The following is a 25852-nucleotide window of genomic DNA, read 5'->3' on the forward strand; positions in this document are numbered from 1 at the left end:
CTCTGACCTCTCTAGTATTTGCCCACTCACAGGAGCTCACCTTGTTTTCTGTAGGAGATATTACCATACTAAGTGAGATGCTTCCATCTTCTCCTCATCATCCTTGAACCTATCCTTGACCCCTCTTTGTCTAAGAGAACGATGTAAGCTTCCTCCTGGCTTTGATTGGTCAGTTACTATCTTTCTTCACATTTTCAGAACCATAGCACCAGAAGTTAATCTTTTTCTAGAGACTTCAACATCGTCCAGATTATTCTCTTTCACATTTAACTGTTTTCAAGCTAAAAGCATTTTTTTCTCTGACTTTTGCTCAAGCAGCTTTATCTTCCAACTCCCTTTCCTTTCCTTTCCTTTCCTTTCCTTTCCTTTCCTTTCCTTTCCTTTCCTTTCCTTTCCTTTCCTTTCCTTTCCTTTCCTTTCCTTTCCTTTCCTTTCCTTTCCTTTCCTTCCCTTCCCTTCCCTTCCCTTCCCTTCCCTTCCCTTCCCTTCCCTTCCCTTCCCTTCCCTTCCCTTCCCTTCCCTTCTTGTCCACTTATTTTAGTTTTTTTTCTTTCCTGGCAGGGGTTTGATTGTTTTTTTTTCTTTTATTGATGTTGTTCCTACATGATTCTACTATTCCCCATGGAGTTATTATATTTTTCCTCATAGAGGGCAGGGGAGAGAAAGAGAGAGAGATGTGGAAGGAGAGACACCTCCATTCACTGCCTGCAAATCTCCCCTTTGTATGATGCTCCTGTGTGGGGATAGGAGGCTTGAACCTGGGTCCTTGCACACTGCCAGGTATAAGCTTTACTGGATAAGCTATCTCCTGGCTTTGTATCCTTATGTTCTTCTTCCCACCAGAAATATTTCTTATGTCCTCATAAATATATTAAAACTGTTTAATAGAATTTAACTTATCTTTGGTAAGTAACTCTTTTCATATTATTGTCCCCTTACACCATGATTTTCTTTTTTTTTTTTTTAATTTATTTTTTATTTAAGAAAGGATAAATTAACAAATCCATAGGGTAGGAGGGATACAACTCCACACAATTCCCACCACCCAATCTCCATATCCCACCCCCTCCCCTGATAGCTTTCCCATTCTCTATCCCTCTGGGAGCATGGACCCAGGGTCCTTGTGGGTTGCAGAAGGTGGAAGGTCTGGCTTCTGTAATTGCTTCCCCGCTGAACATGGGCGTTGACTGGTTGGTCCATACTCCCAGTCTGCCTCTCTTTTTCCCTAGTAGGGTGGGTCTCTGGGGAAGCGGAGCTCCAGGGCAGATTGGTGGGGTCTTCAGTCCAGGGAAGCCTGGCCGGCATCCTGATGGCATCTGGAACCTGGTGACATTTCCCGTCGATGTGGTCAGAGCTCAAGCCACTAGCAGCTTCTCAGTCCGCCATCTTCAGGAAAACCCCCTACACCATGATTTTCAAGTGTTCCATGCATAGAATTTAAATAGCAGTGGATCACTTTTTGAAGGGTTTTATGCTTTTTGGTAGTGACCTTACCCAGTAAACACGAATGTCTATGTGATAATAATTCTCAAATGCAAATATATTTTTTTAATTTTTATTTTTAAAAAGGAAACGATGACAAAAAACATAGGATAAGAGGGGTACAACTCCACACAATTCTCACCACCAGAACTCCGTATCTCATCCCCTCCCCTGACAGCTTTCCTATTCTTTATCCTTTTGGGAGTATGGATCAAAGGACATTATGGGGTGAAGAAGGTGGAAGGTCTGGATTCTGTAATTGCTTCCCCACTGAACATGGGCATTGACAGGTTGATCCATACTCGCAGCGTGTCTCTTTCTTTCCCTAGTGGGGTAGGACTATAGGGAAGCGGGGATCCAGGACACATTGATGGGGTTGTCTGCCCAGGGAAGTCCAGTTGGCATCATGGTAGCATCTGGAACCTAATGACTGAAAAAAGAGTTAACATATAATGCTAAACAAATTGTTGACTAATCATGAACCTAAAGGCTAGGATACTGCAGATGAAGATTTGTGGGGTCTCTGTTTTGTAGATAGTTAGTAGGCCTATTTTAGTTATATTCCAAAGTGTCCATGACTATAAAAGTGGTTTTTTTCCCCCCTGAGCCTGACATGTGATATGCAGATGGATCCAAATTATTGTCTGGGGAGATGATGTTATGGCTGCAAAAGGGACCAGAAAGCTGGATCAGGAAAGCGAGTAGCTCCTAAATATGGGAAGGTGTATAAATATTGTTGACTATAAACCCCATCAATTTGATCTAATCTGGGGCTTGTATTGAGCCTAGGAGCCTATGTGACCTCTGAATCCCTGTAGATCTGAGCTCACATTCTTTGGTCCTAAGTAGAAATGTTCTAAGCTGCCCCAATTTCAGAACCCATCTTCCTCATGTGTGGAAGATAGAGTATGTTGTCCAGCCTCCCTTCAGAGGATGGAACATTCTCTATCTTTATTCATCCATGTTGTGGGCAAGGTCCTATGGGGGCCCACAAAAAGGTCTGTTGTGTTGTTCCTGATAGAGATGACCAGTAGCCATGTAGAGAGGGATTTATTTGAGGTCTAGCCCCATCAAGTCTGTTTGGGAATCTCAGGACTCCCCAACTAGGGCCCCAGCTGATGGGGTGGCCTGATAGTGACTAAAGAGCTGTTAAAGTATGCCAGTCTCTTGCCCTTATTCAGCTTTTGTAGTCCTTGCTTTGGTTAGGTTAGCTTTGAAGTGAGTGAGCGAAGTGTAATAGAAAGTAGGTGAGGAGTGTATCTAAATTTAAGTAGCCACTATTTCATTATGAACTTTATGGTGTCTTTTTTAGGTCTTTCTACTTGTTTGTTAAATATCAATATATGCACTGCAGACTATTGTGCACTTTTGCTTTCAGGTATATATTTTGCCCTAATTTATGGATACACGTAAACATACGCCCTATCTCATGGGACCTGGTCTATATCTAGGTTTTGGGACTTTGTTAGGAAGTGGACCACCTGAAATGGAATTAGAGAATACTATGAAAGGAAAGGTCTCACCTGAATAATGAGGCTGAAGGGTTGACATTCCTCGCCTGGTGCCAAATGCAAATCTTTAGCCCGAGCGTCTTACTTGAACTTTATACATTTTTGAATTCCTTACATGTTCCTTAAGTATTTCATATTCATCATTCTTCAAGCTTTCTAAGTCCACTCCTTCCAATGTATTCTTCATCTTGCTTGATGGTATCACCATCTACCCTGCTACTCAAAAGGCAAGTTCCTGATGAGTTATATATGAGTCCTTTTTCATGCCAAACCTGTGAGTGGGTATAGTTTCACTTTATGTATTAGGAAGTTGGGATTTAGACAATCTAAGTAGTCAGAAAATGTTATACAACTAATTAGGGAAAAACTAAAAGGTCAATGTAGGTTTCTCTGACACTTGAGCCCTTTTCTACTCATACTGATTTATTAGAAAAAGAAATGAATGGCTATAATTTTATTATATTTTTATTTATAAAATAAAAATATTGACAAAAATATTGACCATAGGATAGGAGGGGTACAATTCCACACAATTCCCACTACCAGAGTTCTGTATCTCATCCCCCCCCCCTTGAAAGTTTTCCTATTCTTTATCCCTTTGGGAGCATGGACCCAGGATCCTTATGGGGTACAGAAAGTGGAAGGTCTGACTTCTGTAATTGCTTCTCTGCTGAGCATGCCTGTTGGCAGGTCAATCCATACTCTAAGTCTGTCTCTGTCTTTCCCAAGTGGGATAGGTCTCTGGAGAGGTCGGGGTCCAGGACACATTGGTGAGATTGTCTGTCCAGGTTGGCCTCATGGTAGCGTCTCAACTTGGTGACTGCAGAACAAATTGTTTAATAATCAGGAAACCTAATGGAAAGAATATAGCAGATCTTTTGGTCCATCTGCATGTTAGTTGTCAGGCTCAGGCAAAAATTAGTAAAATCATGGACCCCTGGGAATATACCTAAAATAGACCTACTAGATTTTTCCGAAACGGAGACCCCAAATCTCATTTTACTGTTATTTAATACACACACACACACACACACACACACACACACACACACACACACACACACACACTTATATTCCCTCATTTAGTAGCATCAACAGTTTAAATGTCTGTGGTTTAGAATGTACCAATGACTTCTCAGCTTTGAATCTATCTCACTTGTTAAGAAGATGAGTAAAAAGCCTGAAGGAAAGATGATATCATAGACATCCATTCACAACTACAAAAATAAAACAAGGGAGTCAGGCTGTAGCGCAGTGGGTTAAGCGCAGGTGGCGCAGAGCACAAGGACTGGCATAAGGATCCCTGTTCGAACCCCGGCTCCCCACCTGCAGGGGAGTCGCTTCACAGGCGGTGAAGCAGGTCTGCAGGTGTCTATCTTTCTCTCCCCCTCTCTGTCTTCCCCTCCTCTCTCCATTTCTCTCTGTCCTATCCAACAATGACGACGACAACAATAATAACTACAACAATAAAACAACAAGGGCAACAAAAGGGAATAAATAAATAAAATAAAATATTTTTAAAAAGTTTAAAAAAAATAAAACAAAACTAACAAGCAAATATGTTAAGTATTCCTGAGAAGTATTCTCAAGACTGTGAGAGAAGGAAATTTAGAACTTTTCTCTGGGTCAAGAAAAGCAGGGGACTTAAAAACATTTTTTAAAGGACTTAATTCCCTAATATTCTTGACATGGAATTCATGGAATCATCTGTCAGTCTCATCACACTTACACCTAACTAATTATTAAAAAAAAAACTTTGAGTTCAAGGAGAAGGCAGTACGAGCATGATCAAGTTGAAGTCATATTTGGGCTATAATTCTATTATCATCCTAATTTGTGCCTTCAGTTACGTAGTGTCTCTGAAGTACAGTCTATATCATTGAGAGCAGGAAATTATAAAATCATGCCCATAAATTATTATGCAAAAATTTCTGCAGTAATCACATTTATTTTCTCAACATATACAATTAGGCATGTACATATTCCTTAATTTGATAGTGCAAAACAATTTGAGAATTTGTAATTGTTTTTACTTATGCTATGGTAATTTTCAAATGCTCTGGATTATGTCTTCTAGAAGCCATGTGCAATGAAGTGGAAGATGTCCCATGTGTCAGACTTATCATGGATATAACATAAGCTATTAAAAACATCTGAAAACCTTTCTTTTTTTTTTTTCTTTTTTACAGGGATTTGGGGGATTATTTGAGAAAGCGAAACAAAATAATAACAATAGAAAAATTTCCAATGGTGATAACAGCCTCTTCTTCAGCAACTTTTCACTGCTTGGTACTCCTGTCCTAAAAGACATCAATTTCAAGATAGAAAGAGGACAGTTACTGGCAGTTGCTGGATCTACTGGAGCAGGCAAGGTAGTCTTTGTCATTCTTCATCACTAAAATCTTAATATGATGTTTATTTCTCCAACAGTGCTTGGATATAGTATACTTGATAATGTAAATTATTTCATTGATAATAACGTCTAGCCTTTGTTCCTTCATAGCTTTACAGTGCCATTTTCTTTCTTCCTTACTTTCCTTCTCTCTCTCTTTGCCTCCAGGGTTATTGCTGGGGCTTGGTACCTGCACTACAAATCCTCTGCTCCTGCAGGCCATTTTTTCCCATGTTGTTGTCCTTGTTGTTATTGTTGTTGTTGGATAGGACAGAGAGAAATCGAGAGAGGAGGAGAAGACAGAGAGGGAGAGAGAAAGACATCTGCAGACCTGCTTCACCTTTTGGGAAGTGGAACCCCCCTGCAGGTGGGAGCTAGAGGCTTGAATCAGGATCCTTCTGCAGTCCCTGTGCTTTGCACTATGTGCACTAAACCCGGTGCTCTACTTGCCCCAACCTCCTCCAGTGCCATTTCACTACACCTGTAGGTCTTTACAGTAGTCAGGACAGTGACCTGTTTTTGAAACTTGATCCTTCTTAAAGTGTCTTTCAAGTTCTTGTATAACATTACTGATAATTTTCACTATTTAAACATTTAAAAATTGTTTTTACTATCTTTATTTCTCAGACAGAGACAGCCAGAAGTTAAGAGAGAAGGGGGAGATAGGCAGGAAGAGAGACAGAGAGACACCCTGGACCTACTTCACCGCTCATGAAGCTTTACTCTGTAGCTGGGGACTGGATCCTTGTACATTTTTACATGTGCGTTCAACCAGGTATGCCACCACTCAGCCCCTATTTAATTTTTTTAATTGATTCAATAATGTTTTAAAGTATTGTAAGATTACAGTTCCACATCATACTCACCACCAAAGTTCTATAACCACCTCAAGCATACTCCTCTCACAATAACCACCATAGTTCTCACAAAGTCTGACACTGTTTTAGCACTTATTTTTTTTAAGATCATGAGTTTTCATTCCCTATACATCTACATATGTGCAAAGCCATTAAGTAGCTGTATTTCCTGCCACTAAGCATAATCACCTTCAGTTCCAGTTTTCATTATTTAATTAAAATAAATAATAATAGTGGGGCTGGGTTGTGGTACACCTGGTTGAGCACACAAGACCCAGGTTCAAACCCCCTGGGCCCTACCTGCAGGGGGAAAGCTTGATGAGTGGTGAAGCAGTGCTGCAGGTGTCTCTCGTCTCTCTCCTTATCACCCCTTTCCCTCTCAATTTATGGCCATCTCTAACCAATAAATAAAATATAATTTAAAATTTTAAAGTAATAATAATAATAATACATAAGAGGTTACTATCAATCAGAATACAGATGATCTAAAAGCTATGCTTACTTATGAGATATGGAATTTCATAGAGTTTTAAAAACTAGTTCTTATTGTGTTTTAAATTGTGACTGTGGAGCCAGGCAGTGGTGCACCTGATTACGTGCACACACTACCATGTGCAAGCATCATTTTGGGGTGCAGAAGGCGGAAGGTCTGGCTTCTGTAATTGTTTCCCCACTGAACATGGGCATTGGCGGGTCAATCGATACTCCCAGCCTATCTCTCTCTTTCCCTGGTGGGGCAGGGATCTGGGGGGCAGTGTTCCAGGACACATTGCTGGGATCGTCTGCTCAGCAAAGTCAGGTTGGCATCATGGTAGTAACTGGAACCTGGTGGCTGAAAAAGAGTTAAGATAGAAAGCAGAACAAATTGTTGACTAATCATGAACCTAAAGGCAAGAATACTGCAGATGAACATTTGGGGTTTCCATTTTGGAAAAAGCAGTGGGTCTATTTTAGGTTTGTTCCAGGGGGCCCATGACTTTACTAGTTTTTGCCTGAGTCTGACAGCTAAAATGCAGGTGGACCCAAGGTATTGTCTGGGGAGATGATGCCATAGTTGGAAAAAGGACTAGAAAGCTGGATCAGGAAAGAGAGTAACTCCCAAATATGGGAAAAGTATATAAATACTGTTGACTGTAAACCTCATCGATTTGATCTGGGGCCCACATTCAGCACAGAAGCCTATGTAACCTTTGAATCCCTGTAGATCTGAGCTCACATTCTGTGGTCATGGCTAGGAATATTCCAGGATGCACTCATTTCAGGACCCATCTTCCTCGGGTGGTAGGTAGAGTATGTTGTCCAACCTCCCTTCGGAGAATGGAACAATCCACACTGAGGGTAAGTTGATCCACACTGAGGGTAAGGTCCTATAGGGGCCCACAAAGGGGTCCATTATGTTGTTCCAGATGGAGCTGACCAGTGTCAGTGGTGAGAGGGATCTGTGAGAAGTCTAGGCCCATTGTGTCTGTGTGGGAATCCCAGGATTCCCTGACTAGGGACCCAGATGATGTGGTGGTCTGGTGGTGACTAAAGAGCCATCATTAAAGTTTGCCACTTTAGGGGACCAGGTGGTGACACACCTGGTTGAGTGCACATGTTACAGTGTGCAAGGACCCTGGTCCGAACCCCTGGCCCCCACCTGCAAGGGGAAAACTTCACAAGTGGTGAAGCAGTGCTGCAGGTGTCTCTCTCTCTCTCTCTCTCTCTCTCTCTCACCTCCTTCCCTCTCAATTTCTGACTGTCTCTATCCAGTAATTAAATAAAGATTTAAAAAAGTTTGCCAGTTTCATAACATTATTCAGCTTTTGTAGTCCTTTACTTTGTCTGGCAATGTTAGCTTTGGAGTGACTGGGGGGAAGTGAAATAGGAAGTAGATGAGGATGTCTAACTATAAACCATTTGATTAGGTACTTTATGGTGTCTTTTTTTGGTCTTTCTACTTGCTTTCTTCATTTACTGACTCACTGTGTGCTAACTTTATCTTTGTCCCCTATTATCATCTATGCTGTGAGGAACTCAACATCTACATTTCAATTTAATTTTATTGAAGTACATGACATTGTAACTATGTGTTTCAAGTGTGTATCGCTGAAAATCAACACGTATACATGTATTACATTATGTTCACACTCAAAGTTCACTTCTGTCCTGCACTATACATTTATTCTCTTTTCACCTGTTGTACCCAACTATCCTTTTTTCTTGTTAGTACCAATGGCTAAGTATTTATCTAATTAATTAAGTAAGTAAGTAAGTAATTTTTGCCTCCAGGGTTATTGCTGGGGCTCAGTGCCTGCACTACAAATCCACTGCTCTTGGAGGCTATTTTTCCCCTTTTGTTGGCCTTGTTGTTTTATTGTTGTTGTGGTTATTATTGTTGTTGTTATTGATGTCATTGTTCTTGGATAGGACAGAGAGAAATGGAGAGAGGAGGGGAAGACAGAGAGGTGGAGAGAAAGATAGACACCTGCAGACCTGCTTCACCTCTCATGACGCGACCCCCTTGCAGGTAAGGAGCTGGGGCTCGAACCATGCCATGTGCGCTTAACCCGCTACACTACAACTTGATCCCCTAATTTATTTTTAAGAAAATCCTTTCCTTTTATTTATTTTTTTTCTACACTGACTTAGCTTTATTGGGGAACATTAATTTTTAAATTTATTTTTTATCTAAGAAAGGATCAATTAACAAAACCATAGGGTAGGGAGGGTACAACTCCACACAATTCCCACCACCCAATCTCCATATCCCATCCCCTCCCCTGATACCTTTCCCATTCTCTATCCCTCTGGGAGCATGGACCCAGGGTCCTTGTGGGTTGCAGAAGATGGAAGGTCTGGCTTCTGTAATTGCTTCCCTGCTGAACATGGACGTTGACTGGTCAGTCCATAATCCCAGTCTGCCTTTCTCTTTCCCTAGTAGGGTGGGTCTCTGGGGAAGCTGAGCTCCAGGACACATTGGTGGGGTCTTCAGTCCAGGGAAGCCTGGCTGGCATCCTGATGGCATCTGGAACCTGGAGGCTGAAAAGAGAGTTAACATACAAAGCCAAACAAATTGTTGAGCAATCATGGACCCAAAGGTTGGAATAGTGGAGAGGAAGTGTTGGGGGGGGGGTGCTCACTGCAAACTCTAGTGTAATTCTGCTTTCAGGTATATATTTTGCACTAGTTTATGGATACATGTGAACATATGCTCTCTCTCAGAACCTGGTGTATATCTAGGTTTTAGGACTTTGTTAGAAAGTGAACCTCCTGGGATAGAATTAGAGAATACTATGAAAGAAAAGGTCTCACCCGAGTAATGAAGCTGAGGGGTTGTCATTCCACACGTGAAGTCTCTGGACACAGTCTGAGCTGAAGCATGTTGAGATGGCAATCATTGCATTGATTAGGTTGCGAATTGGCAGATGCAATATTATTTGATATGGATTGGGAGAGGCATGCGGGAAAGTGGGCCCAATCCTAAGATTCCAGGACTGGGGGAAATATAGGCTCTATAGTGGAGATGTGAGGTTACTGCTATCTTAGGGTTCAAAAAGACAATGGATAGTTAATGTTATCATCACATTAATTGGTAATTGGGTTAACTTTGAAAAGTCCTTTTGTTAAGGTTTGCTGTATAGCTGTGCCACTGGTTGCCTCTGATCTACTTGGTCTAGGCTTTTGAGAGAGTCCACATATCAAATACACAGCCTATATATTAAGAAGACTCAGTTTGTGTTTTGAAAAACTTCCAAGACATACAATTAATTTTCCCACTCTCATGTTAATTAATTAGTGATTTATATGACTACATTTTACTAGGAGTGTACATAAACAACATTCCCACCACCAAAAGACTGTTTCCCATCCCATCCACCCCCCCAACCCCCACCGGCCCAGGAAGCTGCATGTCTACCCCTCACCACAGGGTTTTTACTTTGGTGCCCTACTTTCAATTTAGTCAGATCCTGCTTTTAGTTTCCCTTTCAGATCTTCTTTCTTAATTTGTGTTGATGAGTGGGATCATTTCATATTCATCTTTATCTTTCTGACTTCTTCTTCTGACTTAGCTCACTTAACATAATTCCTTCTAGCTCTGTCCAAGATGGGTCAGAGAAGGTGGGCTCATTGTTCTTGATAGCTGTATAGTATTCCATTGTGTATATATACCACAGCTTTCTCAGCCACTCATCTGTTGTTGGGCACCTGGGTTGCTCCCAGGTTTTAGCTATTATGAATTGTGCTGCTATGAACATAGAACTACACACATCTTTTTGGTTGGATATTATGGAGTCCTTGGGGTATAAGCCCAGGGAAGGAATTACTGGGTCATATGGAAGGTCCATGTCTAGCCTTGTGAGAGTTTTCCAGACTGCTCTCCACAGAGGCTAGACCAATTTACATTCCCACCAGCAATGCAAAAGGGTTCCTCTGTCCCCACAGCCTCTCCAGCATTTGTTGCTGCTGTCCTTTTTGATGTATGCCATTCTTACAGGAGTGAGATGGTATCTCAATGTTGTCTTAATTTGAATTTCTTACAATCAGTGACCTGGATCAGTTTTTGATATGTTTGTTAGCCTTTTGGATCTCCTCTGCAGTGAATGTTTTGTTCATATCCTCTGCCCATTTTTGGATGGGTTCATTTGCTTTTTGGTGCTAAATTTGCTGAGCTCTTTATATATTTTGGTAATTAGTTTCTTGTCTGATGTATGGCATGTGAAGATCTTCTCCCATTCTGTGAGGGACCTCTTTATTTGTTCAATAGTTTCTTTGGATGTGCAGAAGCTGTTCAATTTGATGTAGTCCCATTGGTTTGTTTCTGCTTTAGTCTTTCTTGCAATTGGGTTTATTTCATCAAAGATGTCCTTGAGGTGTAGGTGGGAAAGTGTTTTACCAATGTTTTCCTCTAAGTATTTGATAGTTTGATAGTTTCTGGTCTAACATCCAGGTCTTTGATCCATTTGGAGTTTATTTTTGTTTCTGGTGAGATAAAGTGGTTCAATTTCATTCTTCTGCATGCTACAACCCAGTTTTCCCAGCACCATTTATTGAAGGGAGCCTCCTTCTTCCATTTAATGCTTTTGGCCCCCTTATCAAAGATTAGATGTCCATAGTTGTGGGAATTTATTTCTGGGCTTTCAATTCTGTTCCACTGGTCTGTGTGCCTATTTTTGTTCCAGTACCATGCTGTTTTGATGATGATGGCTTTATAATACAGTTTAAGGTCTGGAAGTGTGATGCCTCCATTTCTGTTTCTTTTCCTCAAGACGGTTTGGCAATTCTAGGTGTTTTCAGGTTCCAGGTGAATGATTGTATTGTTTTTTCTATTGTCTTAAAGAAGCTTGGTGGAACTTTGATGGGTGTTGCATTAAATTTGTACATCACTCTGGGGAGAATATTCATTTTGATGATATTTATTCTTCCAATCCATGAGCATGGGATATCTTTCCATTTCTTGGTATCGATTTCTATTTCCTTGAGTGGCGACTCATAGTTTTCAGTATACAAGTCTTTCACTTCTTTGGTCAACTTTATTCCTAGGTATTTTATTGATTTTACTGAGACAGTAAATGGGAGTGAATTCTGGATGTTTTCTTCTTCAGATTTAGTATTTGCATAAAGAAATGTTACTGATTTTTGTACATTGATTTTGTAGCCTGACACCTTGCTGTATTGCCTAATAACTTCCAGTAGTTTTCTGCTGGATTCTTTAGGTTTTTCTATGTATACTATCATATCATCTGCAAATAGTGAGAGCTTGACTTCTTCCCTTCCAATCTGTATTCCTTTGATTTCTTTCTCTTGCCTGATTGCTATGGCAAGAACTTCCAATACTATGTTGAAGAGTAATGGTGACAGTGGACAGCCCTGTCTAGGCCCCAATCTGAGGGGGAATGCTTTCAGCTTCTGTCCGTTGAGTATGATGTTGACTGTAGGTTTGCTATATATAGACTCCACTATTTTGAGGAATTTCCCATCTATTCCCATTTTTTGTAGAGTTTTGAGCATGAATGAGTGTTGGATTTTGTCAAAGGCTTTCTCTGCATCTATTGAGATAATTATGTGGTTTTTGGCTTTGCTTTTATTGATGTGGTGAATGACTTTGATTGACTTACATATGTTGAACCAGCCTTGCATTCCTGGGATGAATCCCACTTGGTCATGATGAACAATCTTTTTGATGTGCTGCTGTATCCAGTTGGCCAAGATCTTGTTTAATATTTTGGCATCTATGTTCATCAGAGATATTGGTCTGTAGTTTTCCTTTTTTGTTGTGTCCCTATCAGCTTTTGGTATCAGGGTGATGTTGGCTTCATAGTAGGTGGAAGGGAGTATTCCTGTTTCTTCAATTTTATGGAAAAGCTTAAGAAGTATGGGTACTAACTGTTTCCTGAAAGTTTTGTAGAATTCGTTTGTAAAGCCATCTGGTCCGGGACTTTTGTTGTTGGGGAGATTCTTAATAACAGTTTCAATTTCTTTGTATGTAATTGGTGCATTTAGGTTTTGTAGTTCTTCTTGGTTCAGTTTTGGGGTCTTCTATATCTTAACTTACTTTTATCTACTTGTTCCATTACAAACTCATGATGTTGAAGTAAAGACTTATATTCTCTATATTTTTCCTTACTACTCCTTATAAATTATATTAATTTTTCTTTGAAGATAATGTCTTTTCAAATGTAATAAATATATACTCAGAAATGTAGTTTTAATAACTATAAAGTACCTATCTTTAGTTATTTAATATCTTCAATCTACGCACCATTTTAAGCTGAAAATTACAGTCCTTTAAGTTTTTTCTTTTACATTTATTTATTTTAATTTCTAAAATTTATGAAATATTTGATTAGATTTGTCTTTTATTTAGGTTAAATTGAGTTTGCTTTTAATCTGCTTTTTCCTTTTATCTTCTCCATTATCTCCTCTCTCTTGTTATATTTCCCTCCCTCCTTCTCTGTATATCTTTCCTTCTTTCCCTCTCTTTCTTTCTCCCTTTCTTTTTCCCATTCTTTCTCTCTCTCTTCTTTCTTTTTTTCTTTCTTCCTCCAGATAACTGCTCAGCTTTGGCTTATATTGGTTCTAAAGATTGAAGAACCTGAGACCTTTGGTGCCTCAGGCACAAATGTCTTTTTGCATAACCATTATGTTATCTCCCCAGCTGGAAACTTTTAAAACATACTTATTTATTTATTTATTCCCTTTTATTGACATTGTTTTTTTGTTGTAGTACTGTTGTTGTCTTCCTCGTTGTTGAATAGGACAGAGAGGAATGGAGAGAGGAGAGGAAGATAGGGGGAGAGAAAGATAGACACCTGCAGACCTGCTTCACCACTTGTAAAGGAACTCCCTTGCAGATGGGGAGCCGGGGGCTTGAACTGGTCCTTGGGCTTTGCACCACCTGCACTTGGCTGCACTACTGCCCAACTCCCAAACTTTTGTTTTTAAGGGAAGCTAATTTATGTAGTCTATCCTTCTCAGACATTTTTTTGAATATGTTTGGCTAGTATATTTTGAAATTTCTAAGGTTCTAAAAATGTGCTGAAGTACAGATGAAAAATTACCTTCTCAGCTTCTCTTAAGCTTGTTTTTCAGTGGCCTTAAACTTATTCAGCAGGTCAGATGGTGGTACAGCAGGTAGAGAGTACATGTTGTTGTGCACAAGGACCTGAGTTCAAGCTCCCAGTTCACAACTGCTGGTGTGTGTGTGTGTGTGTGTGTGTGTGTGTGTGAAGCCACATGAATGGTGAAACAGTACTGTACATGTTTCCCTTTCTAGCTCTCTCTCCCCATCTTTCTCTGTCTCCTGATCTATAACAAAAAGAAAGAAAAGGAGAAACTGGCCACTTGGAATGGTGAAGCTTTGCAAGTACTGGGTCAGTGATGACTGGTGAAAATATAAAACAAAATACATTCATATTGTTTACCTATCAGCACATTTATGGTAATCTTTTATTAGAATTATTTAATGTTTATATTTTGTCTTATGTTCTTTTTTCTCTTTATGCATTTTATATTAAAGAGAGCAAGAGAGAGACAGAAGAGAGAGAGAACCAGATCTTTCTAGCAAGTACAATGCTAGGGATTGAATTTGGGACCTCATATTTGAGAGTTCAGCATTTAATCCACTGTACCACCACCAGCGCTGCCATATATATGATGTTGTTTGTCAGTTGTGCTTTGTGCATTGGATGTATGATGTGAAAGAAGGTGAGAGATAAATATAGAGAGTGAAAAGGAAAAGGAGACAGAGAGAAGAGACAAATGCAGCACTGCTCTACCATTAGTGAAGATCTTTCATTGCTTTTGGGGACAGAGGCTGGAATCCAGGTTCTTGTGCACAGTAACATAAATGCTTTGCTGGATGAACCACCACCAGGTTAATGGACCAACTGTCCAGATAGAAGAATAGTGACAGAAGAAGGAAGAAACGGGGAAGGGGGCACAATAGCACATAAGTTTTCTTCAATGTAGTGAAAGAGGCTGGGTCTAAACTTGGATGGTGCTCATGAAAAACAAGCATAAACATACAATAACTTGGATCCACCTGCATATCAGATATCAGGCTCAGAAAAAAAACAACAAAAAACTAGTATTGTGATGGTTCCTTTGGAATATAACTAAAATAGGCCTACTAACTATCTACAAAACAGAGATCCCTCAATCTTCATCTGCAATACCCTAGCCTTTAGGTTCATAACTAGTCAATAATTTGTTTGGCTTTATATGTAAACTCTTCTTTCAGCATCAGTTCCAGATGCTACCATGATGCCAACCAGACTTCCCTGGGCAGATGACCCCACCAATGTTGTCCTATCTATCCCCTCCCCTGATAGCTTTTCTATTCTTTATTCCTCTAGGACTATGGATCCAAGGTCTGGCTTCTGTAATTGCTTCCTCACTGAACATGGGTGTTGTCAGGTTGATCCATACTCCCAGCCTCTCTCTCTCTTTCCCTAGTGGGGTGTGGCTCTGGGGAAGTGGGGATAGTGCATATCACACATGGTTGTAATTATCTCTTTTATTTTCCTTTGTGTTCTTTTTTTGTGCATGGAAGAGCATTTGGAATTTGGTATCAAACGAGTTAATGTGGAATCTGGAATTTGGTATCAAATGAGTTAGTGTGGAAACTTTTAATATTAATAAAGATTTCTCTGCTTCAGGTCAACTGGATATCTAATCTCATATGGCAAATTATTTGAATAAATGACTTAGTAATATGGTTTTTACTTTCCAGACCTCACTTCTAATGATGATAATGGGAGAACTAGAACCTTCAGCAGGTAAAATTAAGCACAGTGGAAGAATATCATTTTGCTCTCAGTTTTCCTGGATCATGCCTGGCACCATAAAAGAAAATATCATCTTTGGTATTTCCTATGATGAGTACAGATACAGGAGTGTCATCAAAGCATGCCAACTAGAAGAGGTATGTAGTTATGTGAAAAATCTATGACTGTCTCTATCTATATGAAACCTTTCACCTGTCCATATTATGTATTTAGTTCCCCTTTAAGTTATTAAAAAAACATAAATAAAATATGCTTTGAGTTCATATAATGTGAATGAATCAACTAATAATATATATCGTCTCATTTTCAACTACATTTTTAACCAGATGAGCTGGTTTGATTATAATGCAAGCTTTATGAAATCTTGCAAAATTTTTGTACTCATTAGTGAGGCTAATAACCTCAGTGGGCAGTTATCAAAATATGGCATGCATTTTTAAAAAGATACTTTCAAATTGAATAAGAAGACTGTAATAATAGCATAGGCTAGTGGAATAAGACAAATCAAAATAAAATCATGATTATATCTTATTTTTTGTGCTTAAACTTCAACCACATAATCTCTAATGACTGCATTTCTGTGAAAAAGAGATAAAATGAAAATTATGTTATTTGCCACTTTGTGGTGATACTTGGGAATGGAATAATTTTCTAGAAAAGATACAAAGTATTTCATATGAAGTCCATATGTAGTCCTTATACTATTCAACACATACGTTATATCATGGAGTAGTCAATAATTGTTATAAATATTAGGGTATGGAAGATAATATTTTGAGGCTTATCAGGAGTATTGACTAAACAGTGGTTGTGAGTCAAAAATCATTCTTTCATAGTTGGAATTTGGCACTAGAAGATTCCTTAACATTATCCTTTATAAAGAAAGTGGGAATAAAACAAAAGTATAATGTACAGAAAATGAGTAACTATAGCCTAGGTAGATAATGAAGGGGGTTTCTATTTTTTGTAGGAGAGGACTTGGATGTATGTGTAATCATGTATTACAAGATACCTTATGGGCTTTGTTTGCATTTATTAGTAAAATGTAATAGAACATTTCTAGTAGGCATTCTTTTGTTGATTTTAGCATACCCTTACACACAAAAAAACTTTATGACTTATATTTTTATAAGTTATCTGTAACAGTACTTAATCCAAATAAAAAGTACACACACACACACACACACACACACACTTTAATATCTGGCAATAAACTCAAATTGTTTGTTTTTGTTCATAGAAATAAGCGATCACTAACTGATAAATTCTCTGCAAGACCCTGGGGATACCAAGTAGAATAACAAATAGTCCATTTACAAAAGTCTATAGTATAGTGACTTGTGTTTTGATGAAAGATTGTAAAAGGTTGGAAATAATGAAGCAAGGAAGTTAAGAAGAAGACTATAACCTCATTCTTTCTGATTTTAATGGCCATTGTTAAAATTATTTTCAGATTATATAGATCAGTGATTTTTTAGTATATTCACAGGATTGTAGCAATGTAATCAATATTTTTAAGAATCTGTTTTCAAATATATTTTTATTTACTAGATAGAGACAGAAAGAAAGAAATCAAATGCAGGCAAATAGAGAGGAGGAGAAAGAGCTATCTGTAACACTGCTCATGGCTTTTTTCCTGCAGGTGGAAACCGGGGAGTTGAGCCTGGGTCTTGCACATTGTATCATGTGTGCTCAACTTTTCTTTTTCTGTTTTCTTTCACTTATCCTCCCTGCTAGTTCAATTTCTACCTCTTATACCTTATTCCATCGATGCATCCTTATGCAATCCACTAATCTGTCTTCTTTCTCTGATATTTTTCTGTTTTGGATTTTTCAAGTAAAGGGAATTTTACAATGCTCTAAGCCTAAGTAAGCATTTATGTTAAAGGTAAGGACTCTTCACCTTGAAAACATATATTGAGCCTTAATGTATACATTTTATGAAAATACTAGTATAAAAGAATCCATATACTTCATAGGTTCATAGACCAATAGCAGGAAGAAATATATAAATGATGTAGTTGGTGTTGTAATAGAAAATGAAAGGATGTTTTTATATGCAAAAAGACGGAGGCCTGGGAATTGATCTGAATCTGTCTAATGTCAGGAATAACTTCTAAGAGAGACTTTGGTTCTTGTCATCCAATACAGTGATCACTGTGGAATTCTGTTTGGTTTCAGAGGAATGTTTTGGTTAAGAACATTAAAGCTACCAACTAAATAGAGAGAACGTTAGGTTGTGTATTTTATCCTCTGCAATGGGGATAATATTTATTTTCCAGAGTTTTTTAACTTCTTATGGCATATAAGAAAATATAATAAATAAAATATTGTATATGTTACAGATAGTGGTATTTTTCATTCTGGAGAAGGAAGCTAAGGAGAAGCTATTTTTGTAACTAGATAATGGTTTTGATGAACAAGAAGAGACAGAAGTTAAGTGGAGGAAGTGTGAGAACATAACAATGAAATATTCTCATATTATTTGTACCCACAAGAAAGGCAACCAGAGATAATTGATGCTTATTGAGAAATTATGTTTTTCCTTTGGGAGGTTATTTAAGGATTAAGTACTCAGATATTTATGAATTTTTTAAAATTGATTTATGATTTTTAAAAAAAAATTGATTTAAACTTTTCCACAAATAGTAATTAGAAAAAGTAAAAGGTAGAGTGTCAAAAGTTTAAGAAGGAGCAACATAGTAGATTACTCAGAATAAAAGTGGATTACATAGGGCTGAGAAATTTGATCAAGGCAGTGGGATCACAAGCCTGGAATCATCAATGGAAGATACATTTCATAATTATTTTTAAATGTACTATTACTCTTCTTCCTCCTTGCCTTAATTTTTCCAATAAAACACTTTAAAAAAAAATCCTAGGATCTCTTGAATCCCTGCTCCATTCTGTACTTTTGCATCTGATACAGGTCTTTGCCCAGTCAAAAACATCCTTAGGCAAAAACATCCAGCACCTCTGAAATTCCTTCCGCTTTAAAGAGACAAGCATAATGAATGCAATGACTACATTGCGATAGACTGTTCTCTGCTCAGTCTTTCTATTTTGTTGTTTTTCTATCCAATTTCATGGCAAATTCCTTGATAACAGTGATTCTGAAAAACTTATTTTGGTATCCTCTACTAAGTACAATGATAAGAAGAAAGGTAAATTCTTAGTGGGTGACTGTTTCAGGAATATTTTGAAGTAGGTGTGTCTGTTGTAAGAATTTAGCTTAGATAATGTCCTTTGAGCTTCACAGTCTTGGCTTTTAAGGAGGGAATTATGGAACATCATTCTGGGAGACACAAAGTAAAAATGATTGAGAGTGTTAGGCTATTAAGGCAGTTGCTACCACAACTTGTCCCATTTTTAGTGACTTAGGACTTTCCAAGTTTTTGTTGTTGTTGTTTTTATTGTTAAACAATTAGTCTCCCCTTTGAACATGGGTAGTGAGAGCCTTTGAAAGTCAGTGATGTAGGTTTGAAGTGTGAAGGAGTTTTTAGCACAGATTCATGAAGCACCTACAGAATCCTTGTTGGTTAAGCAGCTGGTGCCAACAAAATCTCCTCAGTGCATTCTCTATGTGGTCCCATCACCAAATGAAAACATTCATGATTCAGTATGTTTTCATTTTGACTGCCAATGTTGATCTGTCTTAATGTGCTACATCTAGACTTGGAACTGATGAGGAGAACAGAATATTTTCTTTCTCATTTTTGTGTTTTTGTTCAGCTCTAATATCTACAAAGCCCTTGCATATGTAATGATGCTTGGTGTCATAAGAGTAGGCATGTAGGTGTGAATTTGCTTGATTAGGAAGAGGTGCACATATTTCACATAGTTTTCTGATTTCATTTTGTTGTTGAAAACTACATTCAGTGGGATAGTTAAGTGTGGGAAGGGTCATGGAGATAATTCTCTGCTTATAGAATTACTTGTCATGTGTGACCATAAGAGAACAAATCTACATCTGATTATTCTTCTCCAGTCCTCCTCTTTTCCTTCTTTTAGGAATACATGCTCTAAACACACACACACACGTACACGCACATGCATACACGCACACGCACACGCACACACACACACACCCCTCTACTTTGAATCTAAATTGGAGTTGATTCCTAGTAATTGTTATTTTAAAAATTTCATTTTGTATTTCTGTGACCATTATCCTTTTGTATTTTTCTTCCATTGTAGCCAACTACACTTGTATTCCTCCTAAATATTTATAACTTTTGTAATTAAGCTAGAAAGAACTTTGCTAGCTTAAAAGGAGTCAATACTGAGTTCCCATGAACTTAATTATTCCTTAAAGAAGTCATAATCATATTTTGTCATGAAAAGATAAACAGACTATACTGTTCTATTGCCTGTTACTTTTTTGCCCTTTATCTTCACTGGGACTTCATTATTTCAGGATGACTTTTCCATACAGAAAAGATGTGGGTAATGGGGGAGGGAGAAAATGGAAAAAACAGCATAGCACCAAAGCTTCCTCCAATGTGATGATGGCATAGTTTTGCTCTTACGGCAAAGTAGATTCACTATCCAGATAAGCTATTTCCCAAACCCTTTCTTGCCTTTTTTTGTTTCTAGAATGCCACTTTAAAACAAGACAAAACAAAACAAAACTCATCACTACTTTATCCTACTATACAACTTCAGAACTGATAGCTCTAAGAGAATTGTAGGCAGGCCAGTGACTGCATAACAAGTAAGTGAACTGTATTTATTCAGTGACTCACACTCATATATATATATATAAGTACCTGGTTTGGAGATGTAATTGTCTTTTATAATAGTATGTTGTAGGAGATGGACTAAGGAGTGTGAGAAGAAGTCAGGAACTTAGGCTATGTAATCACTTTCCACAAAATTTTTGCAAGCCTTTTTTTTAACCTCTAAATACTTATTAAGTATGTGTCATGACAGCTGTTACATATGCATCGCAATAATAATATTTACCCTTGTAAATTGAGTTGAAAAAAGGTAAAAAGTGTATTTTCCATTCTGCCATTGCTTGGCAGTTTTCTTATTTCAGTGACTAGAAGGAAAGAGATTGGGCATGAAGTTGACAAGAAATTACTAAAAGGAAAAACTGTGGAGGGAAATTGGCAAGACATATTAAAAACTTGGGAGGGACGTAATCAAAGGAACAAGTTTTCGACTGTTCTAGAAAATAAATTCCATCCTGCAGCTATTACATGACTTATTAAATTTGAATTTAACATCTGGATCTCTAGATCTGACCAAAAGTAACTTGCACTGAACAGAGGATGAACGTCTGGATGGTCTGTTCACTCTTGTAGGGGAATTGAAGAATGTTTGATAAATAAAAAGGTGCTGTAGAAATAAACTTTTGCTATAGAAATAAACATTCAGTAATATCCAAGACTAATAGACATCTAATAGAGATATTTGAAATTCACTGAAGTATGTCTTCTAAATTAGAATGAAGCACATATGTGACCACCTGTAATTTCTACAGAGAGGTAATTAAGTTTTAAAGCACTGCCACCTATTTACTGTAGTATGAAGCAAGTCCATTTATTTTATAAATTGATAAAACAGAATCAGACAGGAATGCAGTAGTGTTTCCTGCAATAAACTATTTTACTTCATTTGATCCCTGGAACTTAAAAATAAATACTAGCTGGAAGTTTGGCGGTAGCGCAGCAGGTTAATCTTAGGTGGTGCAAAGTGCAACGACTGATCCAGGTTTGAGCTTCTGGCTCCCCACCTGCAGGGGAGTTGCTTCACAAGCGGTGAAGGAGGTCTGCAGGTTTCTATCTTTCTCTCTCCATCTCTGTCTTCCCCCTCCTCTCTCGATTTCATTCTGTCTTATCCAACAATGAAGACATAAATAACAACAACAATAAAACAACAAGGGCAACAAAAGGGAATAAACAAATATTAAAATAAATAAATACTAGCTATCATATTAAGAGAATACATCTCAGCATGACTGTGCCTAGTACTTTTCACACCATGGTCCTTTGAGTTCTCACTTTCCAGTATATACTGACAAGTCTGTAGACAAAATGGAAAATGTGCTCAGTCCTAAAGGTGTGTGAACTGTGTGTTTCGGAATTGAGATTACAATTGCAGTTTAACAGGTTAGAATTCTTACAGACCCCAAACTTGTCCTTAGTAAGATTTGGGCAAGTCAACAAAATTGTGGTAGTTTTTTTTTTTTTTTCAAATCATAACTGCTGCCTGGAACCAAACTATTTCATTAATAATTAATGAGACTAAGGCATTTAAATCAAGTCAATGTTACAGAGAACAAAATCATTCATTCTTTCAAAGATAAAAAACAAGACTGTATCATTATCTTTATGCCCAAATTTCTTTTTTACTTTATTTATAAAGTGGAAACACTGACAAGACCATAGGATAAGAGGGGTATATGCCTAAGTTTCTATCCCACTTGAAGAAGTAGTATCCAATACCTGGAACTTTTGGATTTGTCCATTTTGTAGTAGTGCTTGGTTAAAGGAAAGCATGAGAAGATATAATTTAACAGAACTGTACATATTTAATGGAACTCTAGAATTTAGGAATGTTCATAAAAAAACTATCCTAGGTAGAAGAGTTTAGTATTTCTACTACTAAATACACATATTATCAAAGCCAGGCAGTTCTTGAAATGGCAAATTCGTTACTATTTTTTATGTTTATTTATAAAATGGAAACGCTGATAAAACTATAGGATAAGGGGTATAATTCCCACCACCAGAACTGTGTATCCCATTCTCTCCCCTGATAGCTTTCCTAATTTTTAACCCTCTGGAAGTATGAACCCAGGGTATTATGGGGTGCAGAAGGTGGAAGGTCTGGCTTCTGTAATTGCTTCCCTGCTGAACATGGGCATTGACAGGTTGATCCATATTCCTAGCCTGTCTCTCTCTTTCCCTAGTGGGGCAGGACTCTGGGAAAGCAGGGCTCCAGGACACATTGGTGGGGTCATCTGCCCAGGGAAGTCCAGTTGGCATCATAGTAGCATCTGGAACCTGGTGACTGAAAAAAGAGTTAACATATAAAGCCAAAAAATTATTGACTAATAATGAACTTAAAGGCTGGAATATTGCAGATAAAGATTTTGGGTCTCCATTTTGGAAAAATCTAGTAGGTCTAATTTAGGTATATTCCTAAGGCCTCATGACTTTATTAGTTTTTTCCTGAGCCTCACATATGATATGCAGGTGGACCGAAGTTATTGTCTGGGGAGATGATGTCATGGCTGGAAAGAGGGCTAGAAAGCTGGATCAGGGAAGAGAGTAGCTCCCAAATATGGGAAAAGTGTATAAATATTGTTGACTGTAAACCCCATCAATTTGATCTGGGGCCCATATTCTGCATAGGAGCCTATGTAACCTCTACATCCCTGTAGGTCTAAACTTGCATTCTGTGTTCATGAGTAGGAACATTCCATGTTGCACCAAATTCAGGACCCATCTTTCTCGGTGGTAGATAGAGTATGTTATCCAACCCCCCTTTGGAGGATGTAACTGTCATTGTTGATCAACATTGAGGGCAAGGTCCTATGGGGGCCCCTAGTGGGGTCCATTATGTTGTTCCTAATGGAGATGACCAGTGACAATGGAAAGAGGGATCTATTTGAGGTCTAGGCTCATCGCGTCTGTGTGGGAATGTGGGAATCCCATGACTCCCTGACTAGGGCCCCTGCTGATGGCCTGATAGTGACTAAAGAGTCATCATTAAAGTATGCCAGTCTTTTGCTCTTATTCAGCTTTTGTAGTCCTTACTTTGATAAGATTAACTTTGGAGTGACTGAGGGAAGTGTAATAGAAAGTAGGTGAGAAGGGTATCTATGTCTAAGTAGAAACCCTTTATGGTGTCTTTTTAGGTCTATTTGTTTGCTTCATATATTGGCTCACTGCAAACTATTATGCATTTTTGCTTTCAGGTATATATTTTGCCCAAATTTATGGATACATGCATACATATGCCCTATTGCATGGGACTTACTCTATATCTAGGTTTTGATGCTTGATTAGGAAGTGAATCACCCAAAATGAAATTAAGGAGTCCTATGAGAAAGGAAAGGTCTCATCTGAGTAATGAGGCTGAAGGGTTGACATCTCTGGACAGGTTCCATAGTGAAACATCTCTGGACAGGTTCCATAGTGAAACATACCAAGGTGGTACTCATTGCATTGAATAGGTTAGGATCAGCAGATGTAGTATCAGTTGGTATGAACTGATAGAGGCATGCAGGAAAGTGAGCCCCACCCTAGAGTTTCCAGGACTGGGGGTAATATAGGCTCTATAGAGCAAGCTGGAGGTTCCTGCTGTCTTAGGGTTAAGAAGACAATAGATAGTTATTCCTATAATCATCTGAAGACCTGCTTTACTGCTTGTGAAGCACCCTTACTGCAGGTGTTGAGTGGGGCGCTTGAACCTGGTTTCTTGCATAGGGTGCTTGACCAGGTGTGCTACTGCCAGTCCCATGACATGAGATTTCATTACATGATTTTGAAAATTATTTATAGCTCATTTATTTGCATATAAATAATATTTCAAGCTATTTGATTCCATATAAGTATATCTTGGGAAAGCCTCCTATATGAATACATTCAAAATTGAAGTAAGTCTTCCCTGAATTTTCTTCTTCTTTCCTTCTTGCTTTGAGGTCAGATTTCATGTCTCATTACCTTAATTTATGGAAATCCAAGTGGGTGACAGTCAGCACAGGAGAGGAGGCTCACTAGGACAGGTAAAGAAGCTCATATTCCATTATTAGATCTTGAGATAATTAAGATCCAAGTAGAAATTTCGGAGGTTATGGTAAGTATTGAAGTCCATCTCTGTCCAGGGAATTATATTACAAAGGAGGAGACTGTTATTTAGAACCTGTGAAACATGTTAGGAACTCCAGAGCAAGATCAAATCCAAGATAATACAATAGTGTGCCAATGAGGTGCTGAAAGGAGTGACTGTGCATGGATTGAATTTGTTGCAACATCTTGGGTGGTGACCTAGAAGAGATATTTAAGGAATTAGTAATGTCCTAAATACCCGTCTATAAAACAAGTGAATCAAAATCATTTGGAGAGCTTTACAGTAATTTACATAGACCATCTTATGCATTTATTTTATTTTTATTATTATTAATTTACATAGAACATATTTATGCTTTTATTTTATTTTGTTTTATTATTATTATTATTTTGACCAAAGAACTGATCAGCCCTGGCTTATGGTGATGTAAGGTTGGAACTTGGGACCTCTGGAACTTAGGCATGGAAGTTTGTTCCATAGCAACTGTGCTATTTCCTGCCCCCAGCGAATTTTTAATAGCTAGATTTTGTTTGTTTATTTTTTTACCAGAGCACTGTTCAGCATTTTCTTAAGATGGTGAAGAATTGAGCCTGGGGCTTCAAAGCTTCAGGCATGAGAGTCTCTTTGCATAACCATTATTCTATCTCTCTTACCCTCTAGATTTTTTAAAAATTATTTATTTATTTATTTATTCCCTTTTGTTGCCCTTGTTGTTTTATTGTTGTACTTATTATTGTTGTTGTCGTTGTTGGATAGGACAGAGAGAAATGGAGAGAGGAGGGGAAGACAGAGAGGAGGAGAGAAAGATAGACACCTGCAGACCTGCTTCACCGCCTGTGAAGCAACTCCCCTGCAGGTGGGGAGCCGGGGTTCGAACCGGGATCCTTATGCCAGTCCTTGTGCTTTGCGCCACCAGCGCTTAACCCGCTGCGCTACAGCCCTACTCCCCTCTAGATTTTTTTGATTTTTTTTTGCAGCTGGGGCTTGAATCTGGGTCCTTGCACATGATAATGTGTGTGCTCAACCAGGGGTGTCACTGCTTGGCATCCTAACAGCTAGATTTCTAAGGGTCATGTTAAATAATCTGATATCTGGAGTCCAGACATCTGTAGTTAAATTAATCTAGTGTAGAACCAGAATAAGTTACATGATTCTTTATCTGTTTTAATTATCTTTTTCAAACATTCATTCATTGGAAACACTTACTCAAACAAAGACACTTAGACCACTGAATTATATAGCTCTTCCCTGACAAATGCTTATGTTCTCTAATGTCTGTTTCCCTAGCACTTCTTGACTTCTCCTTCCCTCTTGTCCACTGACCTTATGCCTATAGCACAATACAATTACTTAGTAATTACTAAACATTAATAACAATGGAACTGTCCAGTGAATCACTGTTAAGACATGCTACATCGCATGTCATTACCTCTAAAGTTCAAGTTTCCTCAACCCAAGCTTCTCACCTTTCTCCTTTACCACAAGCTCTTAAGGTTACTCTTAAGAGTGATAAGACAGCCATAAAACAAAGTTTAT

The 25852-nt window shown here is 38.3% G+C and overlaps 1 protein-coding gene across 1 annotated transcript in view; it reads left to right on the forward strand.

The window, feature by feature from the left end:
- Positions 1-25852, forward strand: part of CFTR (CF transmembrane conductance regulator) — a 219990-nt gene that overhangs the window by 87353 nt on the left and 106785 nt on the right. The window contains exons 10-11 of the mRNA XM_060196479.1: positions 5183-5365; positions 15457-15648. Coding sequence (XP_060052462.1) covers positions 5183-5365; positions 15457-15648 — 375 coding nt within the window. The remainder of the gene's footprint in view (positions 1-5182; positions 5366-15456; positions 15649-25852) is intronic.

The sequence above is a fragment of the Erinaceus europaeus genome, chromosome 8 (genome assembly GCF_950295315.1).
Source record: "Erinaceus europaeus chromosome 8, mEriEur2.1, whole genome shotgun sequence".
Taxonomy (NCBI): Eukaryota; Metazoa; Chordata; class Mammalia; order Eulipotyphla; family Erinaceidae; genus Erinaceus; species Erinaceus europaeus.